We start from the raw sequence: 19,308 nt of genomic DNA, 5'->3' as shown, positions 1-19,308 counted from the left end.
AGATGGTTCCGGGTTGCTGCTGCTTCTAGTGATGGGTATATGATCAAGTTGCGGATTAACATACCCTTGATCACCTTCTGCTTTTTGGTTCTTATATGGTTTGTTCTCGTTTGAAATATTTTGCCTAGAGCTTTGATCATATCAATTGGCTATGTTACATGCCTATTGAAGTGAATACTGTTACCTTAAACTCTTTAAGGCCTTTCAGATTTGGGGATTTGTTCCCAACTTTGAAGTACCTTCTGCAAATACAGTTTCAGGAGCTTTTGGTGAACACGTGTTTCTCTCTATGTGAGGGCTCTCCTCTGTGCATCTGTATTTTTTACTTACGGATGAGGGAACCCTTCGCCTATGTCTGATTCCAGAAGATATTGTGGAAAGAAAATATGCTAAAGAAATGATTCTCTTGTTATAATTAAAATTTATTAGACATTTTGTATTTTTAAATTATTTAATTTTTATATAGAAGACTTGAGTAAAATAAATTTTTAAAAGTATATATTTCTTAGAACAATTGAAAACTGTTTTTTAAGAACTAGTTTTTAAAAAAACAGTTGTTGAAATCAAACAATCCCCTACTTTTTCCCTCTATTAATTCCCACAAAACAACCTTCAATGTAGATTGTTACAAAGGCTTTGCCTAACAAAATGTTAACAAACTTGGGCATTGTTTCAAACAAAGAATGCCATATGAGGGATAAAAACCTGAGCTATCCACTATCATTTGATACCAAAGTCCTCAAATAAGAAGGTAACAAACACCAAAACCAGGTTTCATGCACGTTTTTATCACAACCATTCGTCATCTAGAGCTCACCTCCGGTCACCTCGGCGCCTTCTATCACGATCATCATTGCTTTCCGTGCTATGCCTTTTATGACCACCTCGCTCTTCCCTCCTTCCTCCATTGCCATCACCATCAGCACTTCTCTTTCTGTAGCTTGGCTCGTCCCTCTTGTCCCTTCTGTCTTCATCAGCTTTTGTCTTTCTGTGATCTCTGTCATCCCTCCTATCCCTACGCCCATCATTGTCAGCGCTTCTCTTTCTGTAATCTCTGCCATCCCTTCCATCTCCATGGTCATCATCATCTGTATCTCTCTTTCTATAATCCCCAACATCCCTTCTATCTACATGCCTATCACCATCTGCATTTCTCTTTCTGTGGTCCCGTTCGTCTCTCCCATCCCTCCTCTCTCTATGGCTATCACTATCTGCATTTCTCTTTCTATAGTCCCGCTCATCTCTATCTCTTTTTCCTTCGTCTTGCCTCTCTCTATGTTTTTCTCTGTCAATTCTCTCTTCATGATGATATGGGTCTCTTCTGCTCCCACTCAAGCGACTTGCTCTACTTTCTTGGCCCTTGTCACTCTGCCTATGCCTATCATCAGAGTCTTTCTTGTCATGGTCCCTGCGTTTCCAGTCTTCTGAACCTCGCCTGTTCAGTTTTTCTTTCTCAATTCGGTCTTCAGGTCCATGGTCCTGGCGTCTCTTTTCTCCTTTCGGACTTTCTGAGGTGTCTTCATCAAAAACCATTTCATACCTACAACAGACATTTTACTGTAAGAGAGAGAGAGAGAGACTTATGGCTGCATGCAAGGTTACTAACCTAGAGTTATTATCTCCACCATGCTGAGTGTTGTTGTCTTTTAAGATGTATTTTGGAGGTTGTTGTTGCTTGGTGGGGCTCCCAGTACAATCCTTGGCAATGTGGTCGACTGCACCACATTTGAAGCAACCTGTTCCTACAGCCAATAAGAAATTGAATATTAACAGAATCACTAAGAGCATGGAAAAAAGTTACAATATGAGAAGTTATCTTGGAACTTTTATCTAAATTTTAGCAAAGATCAATTCTGAGGCATGTAGCAAACAACAGAAATCTTTATATAGGAACAGAAACCCAACATCATGAGCATTTTGGCCAAAAGAGGTGATAACTATTGCAGCATGTCGTCAAGAAAATTACAGCATGGCCATATATGAAAATGAACGGAAACAAACAAAATAAAACAATACAAGTACAAGTTGTTATGATGTTGCAACCAACAGCCATATTACTATGCCCTCTGCAGAGCAGCAGTGGTCTTTTACCTTTGCCTGTTTGGTGATCTCTGCGCCTGTATTGGGACCACAGTTTTGAAACACTTTGACTGAAATCCACATGTATTCTCCGGTCATCAATTAACGCATTATCCATCTGACTCAAAAAATTAGGTAACTTACGTTAAGCAAGTTAAGCGTTGCCACAGCCAGACAAAAACATTCAATGGATTTTTTACATGCTTCATGACAAAGAAGTTGTTTAGTTGAGAACGGTGTAATTAGATCTGAAATACACATTCTAAAAAATGGAATGCAGTTAAGCATAAAAATTTGAATCATAACAAGGAAGTTGTCTAGTTGAGAACGGTGTAATTAGATCTTAAATACACAGGTTATAAAAAATGGAATACAGTTAAGCATAAAAATTTGAATTTAAGGAAAAAATAATAACAATTCAAGAATACATGTGGCCTGTCCACACTGATGATACATTTCTAATTTCTAGAGTGCAGAAGAATGGCCTAGGATTTTGATACGGAAACAAAAGCAATATCTTTTTATATGACTAGTCATTCAAGTTTTCACTGATGAAATGCCAAATCTTATGATTCCAGGCAAGTACAGAAGTACTTCCATAGGAACTCTGGCACTTGAACATGATGCACTAAGCAGGAGCAAGCAAGCTTGTCAATTCAGCCAAACATTCATCTGTTGGGGATAAAGATCTGATGGGAAGGTTTTCATTTGGTATTAACAAACAATATTTCATAATTGCAAATGAAACTTCTTGATAAGCAATCATGAAAGAAGATTTCAAGGCTCTAGTGTAGAATTTTTGGAGGAAAGCTAGGCTGGCTAAGGATTTTGAATGTGTTTTATTATCCTTTGTCTGTAAGGTTGATGCAGTGCGAGAAGTTAGAATCACTACCGACCCCACAACACCCGATAAAGAGAATTGTTTTTTCATTAATAAAAAATTGTGAAATGGATATTTTGGTGAAAATGTAGATAAATATTCACCACAATAATTTACTCAGAGACAGGAAAAGTTTAAAGACGCATGTCCCTACAAATGCCACCTATACCCATTTGTACCAGGTCTCAAAACCAATGAAGAAAATTCATTTTCAAATTTGTTGCATGAGTAAAAGCCCATAGATGATGCATGATAGAAGAAGTAACTCATTTGGAATATGACGAAAATAGAAATGACTTTTGACAAATGCAAGTCAAAGAGAAGGGCAATTTACCATTACTTGTAAGAGCTAAATTAAGCCTTTAAATACTTGTTATTCTTGCAGGATCCAATTAATTGATCATTCTATTAAAAATCATATGTATAGGACACATCAAGCCAACCTGAAGTGATTACATAAGGCTTCAGCAAGAAGTACGGCACATATTGCCTATTCCTGGGCAAGTAATGAGGCACAGTTGAAGATAGAATTGCGACTGAGGTTCATTTGTTTGGGTCCTTGGTTTCCTACTAAAATGACTTTTTTGGGTATGGATGGTGATGATCTAATTTGTGCATAATCTTTAAGGAAGTAGCATATTTTGTTGATTATCTATTTCTATATTACAAAGTGGCTTCCAAAGTGTGGGCCAGCAGCACATTCTCTTCTTTGGCATCAGTTAATCCATCCATGTCCCATGTCCATAAACAGACCAATTTACTCACTTATACCCCATTTTCAAGCAAATAGTTCCTGTATCTATACCATCCTTTGGTGTGCCCTTTTTTAGGCACTGTTAATATCTATCCACTTTTTGCCTATTAAAAAAAAAAAATCTACATCATCCTAACCTAGGCTATAATCTTAACCTAAAAACTAACATCCAAAGTCCTACTCTTCAAGTTTCAGCTGCATGAGAAGAGTAGAACACTGCAGTGACAAGAAGGATCCCAGTACAAAGTGCCTCTAAGGCTTGGCTCGGGCAATAAGGAATTGGGATGGGAAATGAGGAGGTTCTAAGTTCAATTCCATGCTTATATGAAAAAATAAAAATAGAGAAAAAAATTCAGTAAAAGGATGATTAGTGTGTGAATTTCAATTCCATGCTTATATAAAAAAATAAAAATAAAGAAAAGAAATCCAGTAAAAAGATGATATATGTTTGTGAATACCCAAGTTAGTTGAACTGCAAGAAGAAAAATAAACTTGTGTGTGTGCATGTGTGAGTGACCCAAGTTAGTTTAAATTGCAGGAAGAAGAAAAATAAACTTGCCTGAGGATTATATACATAAAGTAATCATACAAGAGTAGCAAGACAGGCAGACAGAGAATAGGGAACAAAATATAGTTCCAGTACCTTAAAATATGCTTGTTCACATGCCTCATCGGTCTCAAATTCTGCCACAACAAAATATAGCCAACAAAAATCAAGTTAGATCACCTGAATTATGGCCATATATCAAGAAGGAGAAACGATTAAGCATGTCTATGATCATATGAACATCAATATATTATATATAAACTAGAGAAAAAAACCCAAATAAAGAAAGGGAAAAAATCTTGATACCCAAGATTATGTTATAAGTATGGCAGCTAGTGGTCTACTAGAGGTAATACCCACACCCATGGTCCAAGTCTTCCTAGGAGCTAGGAAAACATCTTCAACCTCTAACTACTGAATATTAACAAGCTAACAACGCACCACTTTCAGCAGGAAAAGAAAAGGAAAGAAGTTATGATTTCCATTGGATAGAGGAAAATTTTTGTGAAATTTTGTTTAAGTACCACTTCAATCACTTCTGGTAGAAATGTCACAAGTAAGGTCCAACACATTCTCCCCACATCTGTTTCAATCTGCATTTCAATTTCTTCAATGGGATGGAAAGCATAGTTACCAATATGAGTGCATTATGCTTTCTTGTTCATGTTAACTTGGGGGAGGGGGGTGGCGGTGTGTGGGGGGTTGGGGGGTAAAAGCGATTGTGCTCACCAATGAAAGCATAGCATAAACTGTCTCCAGTCTTGAAATCACGGATAATTTCCGCCCTGTCATGATTTATTGATGATGAGAAACATGTCTAGCACATTAAGAAATGGAAAAAGGAACAAGACCGTAGAAATATTTATAAACTTACGATATCACAGTTCCAAAACGTGAAAATATGGTATGCAAGTCCTCATCCTGCAGAAAAAAGTGAAAAACAAATAAAAAAGTGAACCTTAAGATGACAAAGCACAGTTACAAGTGATAGGAGTAGTACTTCACATCTAATCTTAGAAATTAGAATAGAAGACAGTAAGATCTTGAGAGCTATAGCCATAGAAGGCATCCCTATAAATGCTATGATAAGAGAAAAAGCACTCACTTCAGTAACTGGATTCAGTTTACAAACAAATAGCACATTGTCAGGAGGCTTTATCTCAGCATCAGGAATGTCCCCAATCTGTGATGCACATAAGACAACTATGATGATCTATGTCATATAGACTGAAGATTACATTCTAATTTGGATATTAAATACTGGAACAAATATAAATGTAGCAGATGCTTACACTCTCAAGTACAACTGCACGAGAATGTGCCTCTTTTGAACGGATAAGCTCCTCAAGCTCCGATGTATCTAATTGCTCATCCAGGGGAACCCAATCATCTTCAAGTCGCACATCATCATCAACCTAAGTAGAGAGTTTAGAAGACATGAGTATGAAGAGAAATCTCTGGCCAAGAAAGCACAATTCTTTTTTTACTAGGAACAAACACTACGTTGATAATAAGTACAATAAGGATGAGCAACGCTTCAAGCTAGTAGTACAAAGTCATAGCAAACACAAAACACAAAAACAGAACAGAAGTTCCATCACAAAGCAGCGTGAAAGCCCTTTCAAAGGGCACCCACTGCAAAGCCCATTGACAGCAAACTAACCCGCTGCTGCTTAGCCAACTGAGATATCCAAGTAAAAAGAGCAACCCCAATCCTCTAGCACTATCAATGATTTTTTGCAACAAATAATCTAACCTCCACATACCTCAGCAAGGATGCCCTATTACAGTCAAGAACCCAGGAAACATCACAAATGTGACTTGAAACTTGACCAGGTAGATTCAATTTGCAACTGAATTTTCAACATGGAAGTGTCGTAATAAGTTGCAGGATTGAACCTATTTTCCTGAAACCATCACAATTAAACCAAGTTCTTTTTTCAATCGCAATTGTCATCCTGTACCCAGCCTGCCATTCCTGACTAAGAAATGGGACAAAGGTCAACCTTCTTTTTCCATTTTTTTTAATTCTTAAACACTTCCTAAGTTCATCTCTCACCTATCAAAAAAAAAAAATTGTATCCTATGCATAACAAACTTTTCTGTAACTTATTCCATTTTTTTTCGATTGATTTTGCCACTTACATCATGCATTGCTCGTCTTATTTTTCTTTTTCCTTTTTTTATGAGAAACAACAGTATAGTATATTGAAGTAAGTAAAAATAAGAACAAAGAAGGATGAGAAATCCTCCAAAAAATACACAAAAGAAAGCAAGAACCTCCAAGTTCAAGAATTTATACAACTATGAGGTTCCACAAGCTATGTCCCAAGTGGGAATATACAAAAGTAATCTATCCTTACTAGCCCACACCTTTGGAACTAGACACCAACATCCAATCAAGTTGGATCAAATTAAGGGGGAACACCTTCAAAAGTTGTGGTGCATGATGCCCAAAAGGAAGCTAAGAAATGAATTATTTCCAGGGACCCTCTGAAGTTCTCGCTTTGTCCTAAAAAATCTTATCATTTCTCTCCCGCCACACAATCCACATCAGCCCAAGACAAGCAAACTGCCGCAACACCTTGCCTCTACTGGAATTTCTCAATCCTCCATATGAAATAATCATCATGTCACATATAGTCCTAGAAGGAACCCAATCCATATGAGCCAAGCTAAATAGTCTGTGCCAAAGCCCCAAACTTAAAGGGCAATGTAAGAAGATATAATCTACCGTTTCACCACTCTCCATACACAACAAACAAAACATCAAGACTGAGGGCTTTGTAGGATCTTCTCGGCAGTAACATGTCATTGGTGTTTACCTTCTTGAGTGTCACTAACCAAGCAAAGGATTTTACCTTAAATGGGGCTAGGGATTTTCAAACAAAATCAATATGGAATGATGGAGTTTGATTGATATGGTTGAATAAGACTGAAAAGAACGACTTTACTATGAATAAACCTGAAGAAGACAGGGACCAAGCTCTTGAGTCATGACCAAATGGAGATAAGTGCAAGTGTGAAATAGAGAACATGAGTCTTTCAAGATCTTCTATCTCGAGATCCGAAAGATTGCGATAGAAGTTTAGATTTCAAGAGAAAGGATTAGAGGACCTAAGAATTGATGAGATAGTGAGGTTTTAAATTGTGACAATTCTGAATAGACCTAGGAATTAAGAGCACAAAGGTCGATCCCCTCACCACAATTCTTCCCAGAACCGAATTCTTGACCCATCTCCCATCCCCATCCGAGTGTATTTGGAAAGACCTATGCAATGGCCTTCCAAGGACAACGATGTGACAACCCAACTGCGGTGTTCGCATCCCCCCATTGGTATGTGTCCCATAAATGCTTAGGATAACCTAATGCCAGAGAGCGTACCTTTCCTCAAGATACCTCCAAAGCCACTTCCTTAATAAAGCATGATTCCTTACAAAAATTTTCCCAAACCCTAATCCCCTTTGCCCCTTAGCCTTACACACTAAGTCTCAACTAACAAAATTGTCTTTCTCATGCTCCTCAAACCCTGACCCTAGAAAATCTCTTTGCAATTTCTCAATTTTCAATGCCACTAAAGAAGGAATCTTGAACATGGAAGGAAAATAGCTAGGGATATGAGATAAGCACGAGTTAATAAGAGTTATCCTCCCACCTAAAGACAAAAAGGCTTTTTTCTACCCATCCAATCTTTGCAAAACTCTCTCAATCACCGAATCCTAGAATACACCTGCCTTTGAGATCCCCCAATGGAAGTCCCAAGTAAGGAATAGGCACTCCAACACCTTGCAATCAAGGACCAAAGCCATTCTATCGAGTTGATCTAGATCAACATTGATGCCAAAGAGGGTACTCTTCTCTAGATTGACATTAAGTCCATAAATATGCCCAAACACTACCAAAACTATCTTACGAGTTTCCAATTCTTTTAGAGAAACTCTTGAAAAAAATATGGTGGCATCTGCAAATTGCAAGTGGGAAATAGTAGTCCCACTCCTTCCAACCCCAAATCCTTCCAGTAACCCACTCTCCACAGCCCTCAACATCAATCTACTTAGCACATCGACTATAATGGTAAAGAGAAATGGAGATAAAGGATCTTCTTGTCTCAATCCTCTAGAAGCTTTAACCCACCTTTTGGCATTACCATTTACTAGAACTGCAAAAGAGACAAAGGACAAACTACCTCTCATCCAAGTCCTCCATTTAGATCTAAACCCTTCCTTTCAAGTGCATGGTCTAGAAAGCCCCAGTCCATGTGGTCATAAGCTTTTTCAAAACCCAAATAATCAAAACCCCACCTGAAGCCCCACAAGCTTGAAGGAAGGCCAAATCCTTATTCCTAACTGACCAAACACTCCCCACAAACCTCCCTTTTTGTTTCTTGGAACATCACAATTTTTGGATTCTCCTTTCACAAAAAATCTTTAATCACCCTTCTTCTATTTCTGGATCCCAATCCTCGAGTATTCCAATTGATGATCCTCATAACAAGACTTCTCTATCCCTAACCTCCAACCAACGGCTCCTAGTTAACCAAGGAAGGCTTGTACTTTTGCCCAACATACACCTTATCCATCACTGTTGTTCTATTAATTCCCAAAGGTGTGATGTTCTGGTGACACTTGACTAACTTGATGTTCATAGAGGACATAATCAAGAGGGCCTTGGCCACTTTACTGGGGGGAAGGCCCTCTAAGAAAAAACCTTATGAAGCAGGCCAATCTGTTTCTGGGCTACGAGACTCATTAGGGATGCTAGTCACAGTCCTAAAGAAGGCACTACCCTCAGACACTTGGTTCAGGCAAGCTAAATGAGACTCCACGGCTTCAGGAATGGGACTGCCAACACCATGCCCATGCAGCACACCGTCCTCATTTGCTTGTCTTATTAAACGCTACCAACTATTGGATAGACCACTCATATTAGCCAGCTTATGCTGAGCCAATGAAAAATAAACTGTAAGGTTTCAAATCAACTCAGTACCATTAACTTCCAATTTCAGGCTTCAAATACTGTTTGAACCACGTCAAAAAAATATTAAATGTATGATGAGAATGCATTTCTAATGAGATGAACTAAAACATATCCATTGATCATGGACCACCTTGAACCACACTAAAAAATTAGGTACTATTTGGAAACTGAATGAAATGAAATGATAAGAATTTGGTTCATGTACCCTTTAATATCCTTTCAATTCTTCACACTTGCTATAAGAAAGAGGTCATTTCAACATTAACCATTTTGAGAACTTCAGTGATTGTATATTTTCACATGGGAAACATGTTCTTTCAAGTGCTATTGAAATTGATTATCAATCATTTTAACTGAGTTTCAACATGCCTCATAAATAAATACATAAATAAAACCTTGCATTAATGATTACCTCATCCTTTGACTTTCCTTCTGGAGAAGCGTCAGGAATTAACTCAGTGAGCTGGGAAGGATCATCAAAAGGATCATCCAATATATAAGTGTGTTTGATTCTGTCAAAATAGGAGGGATTTTTAGTTCATGTCGCATATGATAGAATACGAAAGGAGAAAAAATATCATTAAATTAAATATAAACAAAAGTGAAACAAACCGGATATTTTTATATGGTCTCCCTTTATCATCCACATAAGCTTCATTTATCCTCGTTAGTGTCTCAAGCCCTTCTGCAACCTCACCAAAAACCTACAGTGGTAAACAATAAGATTTCATTAAATTTACTAGAAGAAAGGGATTCTCCTTGGAAGAATAAGAATGATCAAAGTTACAACTTTACATTTTCCATCAAAACCATAATAGTTTCCAACTAAAGTCTACTCTCTTATTTTTCAAAAACTGGTAAATGGTCAGCCCACAAAGAAACCATGTAGAACATAAAAGTTTGTAGAAACGGCTGACCATTCCCAAAATCATCTCATTGAAGTCCTTCAATAGTCCTGTATAAAATTCCAAAACACAAATAGTAGTGGATAGCTTTCCTAATATCCCCATAATATAACCATCCCAAAGATGAGAGCATTAAAAGGGTAACACTCACATTCTGCAGTATATAAATAGAGTAAAATCATCTTAATTTCCTGTAGATGATACGATTATCTATGATAATACTAATGACGATAATGGTAATAGTGATAGTTATAGTAATAATAATAGTATTGATGGTAACAGTAATAGTGATAGTAATAGAAATAATAATCATAATAACAACAATAATTCTTTGCAAGACAATAGGCCAACAATCTAGAAACTCTCAACACCATCATCTAGATTTCTTTTCCTTTTTTTTTTTTTTTTTTCCTTTTTATCATAAATAACCATTTCACTGCATTGAAAGAGTAAGTACATTCAAAACACCTTAAATCTATACTAAGGCACTGCAAACAGGGTGACCAAAATGAACATTTTACATTGACATTCCAAATCCAGGAATTCTCCCTGCTTATGGTATAAAGAAGGGAACTCACTTGCTGTAAGCCTGTAACCACTTTTATAATCTTTAGAGCGATGGTTAGTCATGAAATTTCATTTATTAGGGAAGCAATCATATAGCAGGTAGAAGGGATTATATCATCATCCAACTCTGAATCCTACCTCACTGAAAATCACAATAAAGCACAAAATATACAAGATGTAATGTACATGTGTTTGTCTATCACATGTCATCTCTTTCATCCTTCCACTTCTCAAAAATGTAGAGAATGAGTCCAAGATGCTGGTAGCCAAACTGAGAACCAACCACAAGCTCTTCAAATAACACCATTCAAAAATACAAATCACTAGAACAATAACTGAAAATAGCCTCAGACAGAAATAGTCTCTTGAAATCCATAAGGTGAATAATATAAGTAACAAATGTTGCAAGGATCCCATCAGGACAATCATGAATTAGAACAAGGGAATTGAGACGTGCATCCCTTCAAGGGTTGATATAACAAATATCATTCAGGAATCATTTGATAATGAAAAATCATGGATGAGGAGACTTACAGTATGCTTTCCATCCAGGTAGTCTAGATCATCACGCAGCGTGAAATAGAACTGAAAACAACAGCAGTTTCATGAGTTCTTAACATAACTTCAGAAACATCTACAAATAGGATAAATAGGATACAAGAGGAAAAATGACTTGGAAATTTTTTATTTATGTGGGAACATTTAACAATAAACATGAGCCAATTATACCTGAGAAGCATTAAGATTCTCTCCTGCACTAGCCATGGCAACAGTTCCTGTTTTTGAATGCTTTAAATCCAGATGGACCTCATCATTGAAAAAGCGAGCTTGATCACCATATAGAAATCTGAAAAATAACACATGAGCATTTGAGATTGTGTAGAACCAATTTTACTCACAGAAGTAAACAAAAAGGGAGCAATAAAACAGGGGAAAACAAAAACTTCAAGGATAGAAACAATATGATGCTTTTATTTGAGATAGATTGGTGCAAAACACATCATATCTAGAACCAAATCACTATCAGATGAAACTGAGCAATACAGCACAAAAAATAGTTCAGAGCTATCAATGGAAAATATAGGATTGTGCAACTTCCTCCGTAAGAAATGTAGTGATATTCATCTCATCAACCAGAATATGCAAAGTTTCTTACTTGTAGATAGAATCACCACCAGTCCCCGTTGCAGTCGGGTCACCAGTCTGTGCCGTAAAATCCTTCTGAACCATGTGAAACAGACAACCATTGTAATATTTGATCCTGCATTGCCCACAATCCCAAAAGTCATGATACTGAACCAAAACAATATACATCCAAAGATCATACATATCAGAGTAATTGAGAGTCTCCTCTAGAACACACAACACACAAATATGAGATACTCTTGACTCTGCTAAAGGATTACTAGGGATATCATTATGTCTTTCTGCTAAACAGTTCTAAGAGTATCATTTTTCGGTATATAAAGTTTTACTAATTTTTTCCTACTTGATGTGGCAGCCAATATGATAGCTCTCTAATTTATCTTGTGCTAAATTGAGAAACACGGAAGCTGGAAAAATAAGTAGGTAAGCATAACACTTGCACCAATTAGACACAAAAAAAAAAAAAAAACCTAACTCTACACAAATTTGACACAAACGATAAATTTTCATGTTTTCTTGTGTTATTGATAGACTTTTCTTTTTACTGTCATTAAACAACCAACAGATAGGCACATAAAGAATAATATTTATGCTCTACAAATAAGATAAATGAAATATTTTCTGATGCATTGTCATCTATAATGTTTATACTAGTTCAGCATTTGAAACTCACAACCAAAGTTGTGTTTTTCCATCTAAACCGATTTGAGCATTGGTGGTAAAAGGACAGAACAAGACACCTTCAAGTTTAATGCCAAGGTCCAAGTTAAAATTTTCTTTCTTCATAAATCAAAAACAAAAATAAAAACAGAAAAACACACACGCAAGCCATTTAAAAAAAAAAAAATCATTTCTTGTCCTCCATTTTCAAAGCAAAACACCGCAGACTGAAGATTTTATTAAACCAAATCAGGACACCCACAACAATACTCCGTTTGGCAGCTGAGAAAAATTTACATCCCATGTTTCTCATTCTTTGGGATCCTGGAAAACAAAAGCTTACATTCAGACTGAAACAAATTCAACTACTAAGGTTAGATGATTATGATTCACCGATTTTCAAGGGGGGTTGAAAAATTACAACCCCCACAGTTCCCATTTTTTCCTGTCATTTTCTCAGCAACCACACAGAGCAGAACAATGCCACGGAAGTTTCAGGAAAACCCAAAAAAAAAAAAAAAAAGCCCTAGCGACTAAAACAACACAAGGGAATGAATGAAAGCACATCGTACAACAGGATTCGAACAAACAACTATTCCAATTCGAATAATCACTCTCAGTTGTAATCCAAAAACACCCATAAATTAGCCTAATGTTTTATAAAGGCATAAGAAAAACGAGTGTTTGGGTGCCCAGAAAATGAACAGACATGAAGGAAAAGGGGAAAGCAAGCGTACTTGCAGAGCTTTAAGAAGTTCTTGGAGGTGAGAGGACAGCGATCTGTGTACAAATCCACCACTATGTCCCCCAAACTCGTCACTATCAACACTGACATTGTCTATCTCTTCTCCCTTCTTCAATATTCGCGACCTGACCCAGTATTGCTTCGAGCTATAAAATAGATATGGAAAGGAGCAGAGGCGATGCTACTGTGAATTTCGAGTCCGACCCTGTTTGGCAGGCAAGAAAAATGTGTAGGAAAAGGAATCAGTGATAATAAAATCCAAATTCTGTTGTAATGACTAATAATGTTGTTTGTTTTCGTAATTCGGATGAATTACATCTAGGCCCTTATTTTTTACGATAATTGCATAGGCACCTCCTCTAATTTCTAAAATTACACTAACACTCTTTGAACACTGGTCAAACTTCAAATACATCCCTTGTTGTTATCTTGCCATGTATCCGACAACATAGTTGAATTTATGAAAAATGCTAGAAACGTTCTTATTACAGCAATAACAATAAATTAAAACAGCTTTTCTTTTCTTTGGCAATTTTTTTTTTTATCTTTTTTAACTTTTTCTTCCTCCGTCTCGAAAGATAAAAATAAAATATTTTCCGGGAAAATCTTTTCCTTTAAGGAAAACGTTTCCAACTCTAAAAATGTGATTTTCTTGATTTTTTTTGGTCTATAGACCTTAAATTCCAAATGTTACAAAAAAAAAAAAAAACTCACATCTCCTCAAATTTATATTCTCATTATCATAGACATGTTTTTGCATGTTGTTCCTATAATCGATGTAATCAATTTTGAAGTTGACAAGGGATTTTTACTAGAAGTTTAAGGGTTTTTTAGCATGTATTTTGGTTAAATTCAAGTTCATAACTTTTGGAAGTAAGCCTTAAGGATTTAGATTTTGAAATTAATAATATCATTTTGGGAGGAGAGCAAAGGTTGAGACCTCTAAAAGTTCCTTTCAGTGTTTTTAAAATGCGTTTTTAGACTAAAAAATATTTTTTAAGAAAAATCAGGTGCGTTTAGTAATAATTCTATAAAATGTTTTTAATCTTTATAATATTTAAAAGATAAAAAATTTTAAGTGTTAAAAAATCTAAAAACACTTCTTAAAATCACTACCAAATAAACTCGTAAAGTTTAGAAAACACTTTTTAAAATCACTTATAGTATTGAAAAATCATTCAAATGTTTTTCGGATAAATACATTCAAATGTTAAAAATACTTTGTAGAATCACTCCCAAATACATTCTTTAAAGTGTGATTAATAATGATGATAGTAAATTTTTCTAATCTTTTTAATAGTTTAAAATTTTTATCGTTAAAGTGTTACAAGTGTTAAAAATACTTTCTATAATTATTATCAGAACTCGTTTGATAGTAATTTTAAGAAACGTTTTTAATATTTTTAATACCTCAATTTTTTTTATTTAAATATTAAAAATATTAAAAACATTTTTCAAAATCACTTTTAAACGCACTCTCAAACATTTAAGCTCTTGATCTTTTAAGTGACACCATGTGTAGTTGGAGAAACATAAATCCTTTAAAAGACATCCCTTTGTCACAAACACGAGGGCGACTCTTGTCCTCTCATTCTTCAATTTCTTGTTTTCAAAACCATCCAAAATAACATAATTCCTTAGAACATGCCCAAAAGCATGAACATCATCCAACAAAAGCCCCTTTCTCAATTTGGTTGCTAACACTAATGTCTCCACTCCTACGCATCTAATAACAATCCAAAAATCCAAATTAACTTGTTAAGACTCTTAATTAGAAATCTACTAGAAACAAGGGATTAAGGACTCATCTTTAATCGGTTTTAGAACGCTAAAATTGAAAATACAATTTTATAGTTATCAATATCAATCTTAAATAGCATTTGAATATATTTAAGAAAGGAATTCTTCAAAATTGATTTTAGGTAACAAATAGATCAAATTAAATGTATTTAGAACATGTTTAACAGTGATTCTAGTAAAAATGTTTTTAATTGGAAATGTTTCCTCTTGTAGTGTTTATGTGAAAAACACTTTTAATATTAGTAAATTATCAAAAAGGACATACAATTTTAATTACAAAAAATAGTATGATAAACAAAAAAAAACTTTTCATTATAACAAATTATATAAACATCAATCTTAAAAGAATAATATACATTTATATTGTTAAAAAAAAACTAAAAATAATCTCTCTTTTTTATGATTTAAATAAAATTTTGAAAAATGTTTACAAAAAGAATTGGATTAATAAATAAATATCAATCATGATATAACAAATTATTTGATTATATATTAGTTTAAAATTAATAATTTTTTATAACTATTTTAAAACTTTAAAAAATATTTACAAAAAACATCTAATTCAATAAAAAAGAACATTGAATAAAAGATAATTTTCAAAGTAAAACAATATATAATTACCTATTAATTTCTATAAAAAAAAACATTTTCTAATTAAAAATAAATAAGAAGACAAATGTTTTCATAGCCAAAAAGAGGAAAAATTATATTCTTAGAGTCATAATCAAACATCAATGTCAGATAATTTCCTCCCCCAACAGAACTCAACTTCAAGGCCTGAGGATCTCTGCTTTCAGAACCTTGAGATAGGCTCTAGATTGCATTTCTTAGACCAACAGACCCATAAAGAAGAAACCATATTTCCATCAGATGGCGGAATAAAACCTTCTAGGAATCCGATGCAGGTACTCAATCAAACCCATGTAGATATGGTTTAAATTTTTATACCAGTAACTAATTGAATGCAGCTGGAGAAACATTAGAGAAAATATAATAGATAAACTTTTTAGGAAATTAATTTAAAGAGGGTATTTTTCCCAAATGGGGATGATCTTAGTGTTATCTGATGTACAACTAAAGAATATTACTTGTTACCACTTAGCAGTTTTGGCCTGTCTATCTAATATTATTCGATAATAATTAATGATGCATGGTTAGTGTCACAGTTTACCCCCAATTTTGCACAAAAATGAAAAAATGCCCCTTGTTCCCATCCATGACATTACTATTATTTTTTCAATAACTCAATCCTAGAATGCCTTGACCTTCCTCTTGTTTTTGTACCAAAAATCAGCATTTACAAATGTAGTCTTTAGGTTCTGCTACCATGTGTCATTTCATCTTTTTTGTTGTATGATTTTTTCTGTATGTGCTCAAAATAAGTGGACCATTAAATAGATTGCTCATCCACAAAAAGGTTATCTTTAGGAAAATGCATGTCTAATGCCATTTAGAGTGTATATTCATAGACTTCTGAGGTCATATGGTTCATAACTAGGAAACAAAGATATACTTTTATATTGATGGTATTATTATTATATGAAAAAAAATTATTTTTGACAAGCCTAATTTCACAGATTGATTAACAAATTTCTCTAGCTTGAAGAAAATGTTGCTCCAATGGCTCTAGGACTAGCAACTTTTGTACTTGTTTTTCTCATTATGTTGTTTATACCTTGGGTACCACCATGTTTACCTTAAGTTTGCCTGCAAAGGGAGGTTTCCACAGCAGCAACCCCTGAATATCATACAAACTTCAAATCTGAATCCATTTCTATAAGACTAGTTACCATTAAAAAAACAAGAAAACAAGAAACAAACAAACATGTTGATGTTCAGAAAGGTTTGAAGCATCATACAAACACAATCACAGCAAGCATATAACTACATTGCAGTCAAAAGCAAATCAATCATATGGTTTTACTAATTGAAAGCAGGTCCCCTCACCAGAAACAGAACATTAAGTAAATGATTATTTGAACACAATCATTCAAGTTTATTGCAAGCGTGTAAAGGAGTTTCCCGTGCAATGATCAATAACAGCAGAGAATGGCAAGATAAAATGTCCGTACTGCAGCCAATTAAATAAATCCCAAATATATACTACTCATTACATGGTGTGTCAGTCTCAAATAACACAAAGCCCGCTCTTTTGCATTCAATCTCAAATACCTAAATAATAGTTACACAATCATCTTCATGTCAAAAATACAAAGCAGGGCCTCTGTTTCCTGCAATATTTACGATTCATCTAAGCTTTTGACCTCCTGAACTCAAACCAAATCTCATAATGATTGAAGAGTAAACTATCATGTGTATGATTGGCAACATACTCAAGTCCTAAACTTGCAAGCCTCTTTGTGCACTCCTCTCCTCCCAAACGTGAGCAGAACTTTTTATTTTTGACAATAGAATTGAGATCTTGTTTCTCTTGGAAATGAGTCTAAGACCTGAGCAGACCCCTGCCGACAAATAGCAGACCACTATAAAATAGGCATAGAACTCATGGTCAGGCTCAGATAAGACTCTTCATGGTCTAGAACACCAAAGCAAGGGGGCAACTTCCTATTAGGCAACTTATTAAAGTCAAGACTCTTCAAAGGCCATAGATACGATTAGAGGTTATACCAGAAAGGTCTAGGACATCAATTACAGACTCCAAACTTTTTTCAAATCACTAGAAGCAACTTTACTAGAAGTAACTTTTAATTGCTTGTCGATCATCCATTTCCAATTATTTTAATTTTTTATACACTTCAAATTCCTGCGCACTATTCTAGTTTCTTTACTTTTCTGCACATTTACCTTTCTACTAGTTTAACCTATTATCAAATAGCTTAAATTAGATTTGGCTCTCTAATTTGCACAACCCTTGATAAAGTGAAATTATTGAAGCCCTCTTAGGTAAGTTAGGCAAAGTGTATAGGAGAGGGTTCCCCATTTTTTACCATCACCGGGCATGATCAACCCACATGGTTCAAAGCTCAAATTCTCTAGTTCTAGGCTAATACATTTTCTCAGGATCGCATATGCACTATGTTCATTTGGGAACGAGATTGACTTGGCCAATTTTAGGACTCATCATCTTTAAATTGAAAATTGACCAAGAAATTATTTCAGACCTTATTTTAGCCCGGTGAACTAGTGGCGCTAGTTTAATCAAGGTGATGGCAACAAAGACATGTGGTTGGAGTCAATACAAATAAAACAAGATAAGTTGCAGCCAAAGTCCGCCCATTGTGAAAGAAATAAATTTTCAAAGGAATATATATATATATATATATATATATATATATATATATATATATATTCCCTTTTCATTTACATGTCTTTCCTCTCTTGTGTACTCCCTTGGTAGATATGATTCAAGTTAAATGAAGGTATAGAGACATGGAGAAGGCCACTAAGGTCACCAAGTAAAAACATAAATAGCAAGATGAAAGGACAAGCTTGAATTATGGCGGGACCTATTCCTACATTTTCATTTCTAAAATGCTAAATGCAAATAAATAAATAAAAATGCTAGCAGTGGATATTTATCTTGGAGATGATTCTCTAGTACCCATATGGAATTTTATTTATTTTTGAAATAATAATAATAATAATAATAATGTGAAGAATAAAAATCACAAAATTAAAGACAAATAAACAGCAATGAGACAACAACCATATCAAACGGGCTTTAAATAACAAGATATCACCAAACAAAGTTTTTCTTCCTTAAAAAAGAAACGGACCTGCAACACTTGAACTCAAAAACCCTAAATAGAGCAATTGCATATGTGAACTAGAATAGAGGGAGGATGAGAGTTTTAGAGAGAGAAGTACTGGGAAATGAGACTCGACTGCTCTATTGAAAAATAGATCTAAAACTGTTAAGGCTTGGAAGTAATTCCTGTAAACACATTTGAGGATTTACAGATTTTATTGATACTTGATAGCACTTGTTCATATCACTCAATGAAACCATTTCATTTTCTCATACTTTCCTCCTAATCAAACAATCCTAAAACCCAAAACCCTAACTAACATTTCAAGACAATCAGACATTAAAAAAAAGGAAAAGAAAAACAAGAAAAGAACAGAGTCACCTTCGATCAGATCAATGATGTCGAATGAAAGTGGAGCGTCTTTCCTACTTTGTAGTCTCGGATGGAGAGCGATCGAGGAGGAGAATGAAGGAGAGAGGCATGAGCGAAAGGGAAGGGGAGGTATCGGAATCACTTGGGGCATTTTTGGATTATTCC

The 19,308-nt window shown here is 34.9% G+C and overlaps 1 protein-coding gene across 3 annotated transcripts; it reads right to left on the bottom strand.

The window, feature by feature from the left end:
* Positions 1–557: 557 nt before the first annotated feature.
* On the bottom strand, positions 558–19,289 carry LOC117909181 (peptidyl-prolyl cis-trans isomerase CYP59-like). Of its 3 annotated transcripts, none has more exons than XM_034823091.1 (16): positions 19,153–19,289; positions 16,758–16,799; positions 13,254–13,466; positions 11,867–11,971; positions 11,440–11,557; positions 11,245–11,295; positions 9,851–9,942; positions 9,651–9,750; positions 5,553–5,675; positions 5,366–5,443; positions 5,135–5,181; positions 4,990–5,045; positions 4,357–4,397; positions 2,092–2,197; positions 1,607–1,742; positions 558–1,540 (listed from the first exon to the last, which is right to left on the bottom strand). In XM_034823091.1, the coding sequence occupies exons 3-16, from the start codon at positions 13,349–13,351 to the stop codon at positions 814–816; spliced, it is 1,878 nt and encodes a 625-aa protein (XP_034678982.1). In that variant the 5' UTR covers positions 13,352–13,466; positions 16,758–16,799; positions 19,153–19,289; the 3' UTR covers positions 558–813. The 3 variants fall into 3 exon arrangements, with proteins under 3 accessions (XP_034678982.1, XP_034678984.1, XP_034678983.1); XM_034823093.1 differs by having other exon boundaries at positions 1,607–1,736; XM_034823092.1 differs by lacking the exons at positions 16,758–16,799; positions 19,153–19,289 and having other exon boundaries at positions 13,254–13,510.
* Positions 19,290–19,308: the final 19 nt, after the last annotated feature.

This window comes from Vitis riparia, chromosome 19 (assembly GCF_004353265.1).
Source record: "Vitis riparia cultivar Riparia Gloire de Montpellier isolate 1030 chromosome 19, EGFV_Vit.rip_1.0, whole genome shotgun sequence".
NCBI lineage: Eukaryota > Viridiplantae > Streptophyta > Magnoliopsida > Vitales > Vitaceae > Vitis > Vitis riparia.
This window is presented reverse-complemented; position numbering and strand designations above follow the sequence as displayed.

Bases quoted from the DNA above. Each gene is read 5' to 3' on its own strand.
- LOC117909181 (XM_034823091.1), bottom strand. From the start codon at position 13,351: ATGTCAGTGTTGATAGTGACGAGTTTGGGGGACATAGTGGTGGATTTG. The intron at 5,182-5,365 runs GTGAGTGCTTTT...TTTTTTCTGCAG, and splicing joins AACTGAATCCAGTTACTGAA to GATGAGGACTTGCATACCAT. The intron at 1,541-1,606 runs GTTAGTAACCTT...TGTCTGTTGTAG, and splicing joins GGTGGAGATAATAACTCTAG to GTATGAAATGGTTTTTGATG.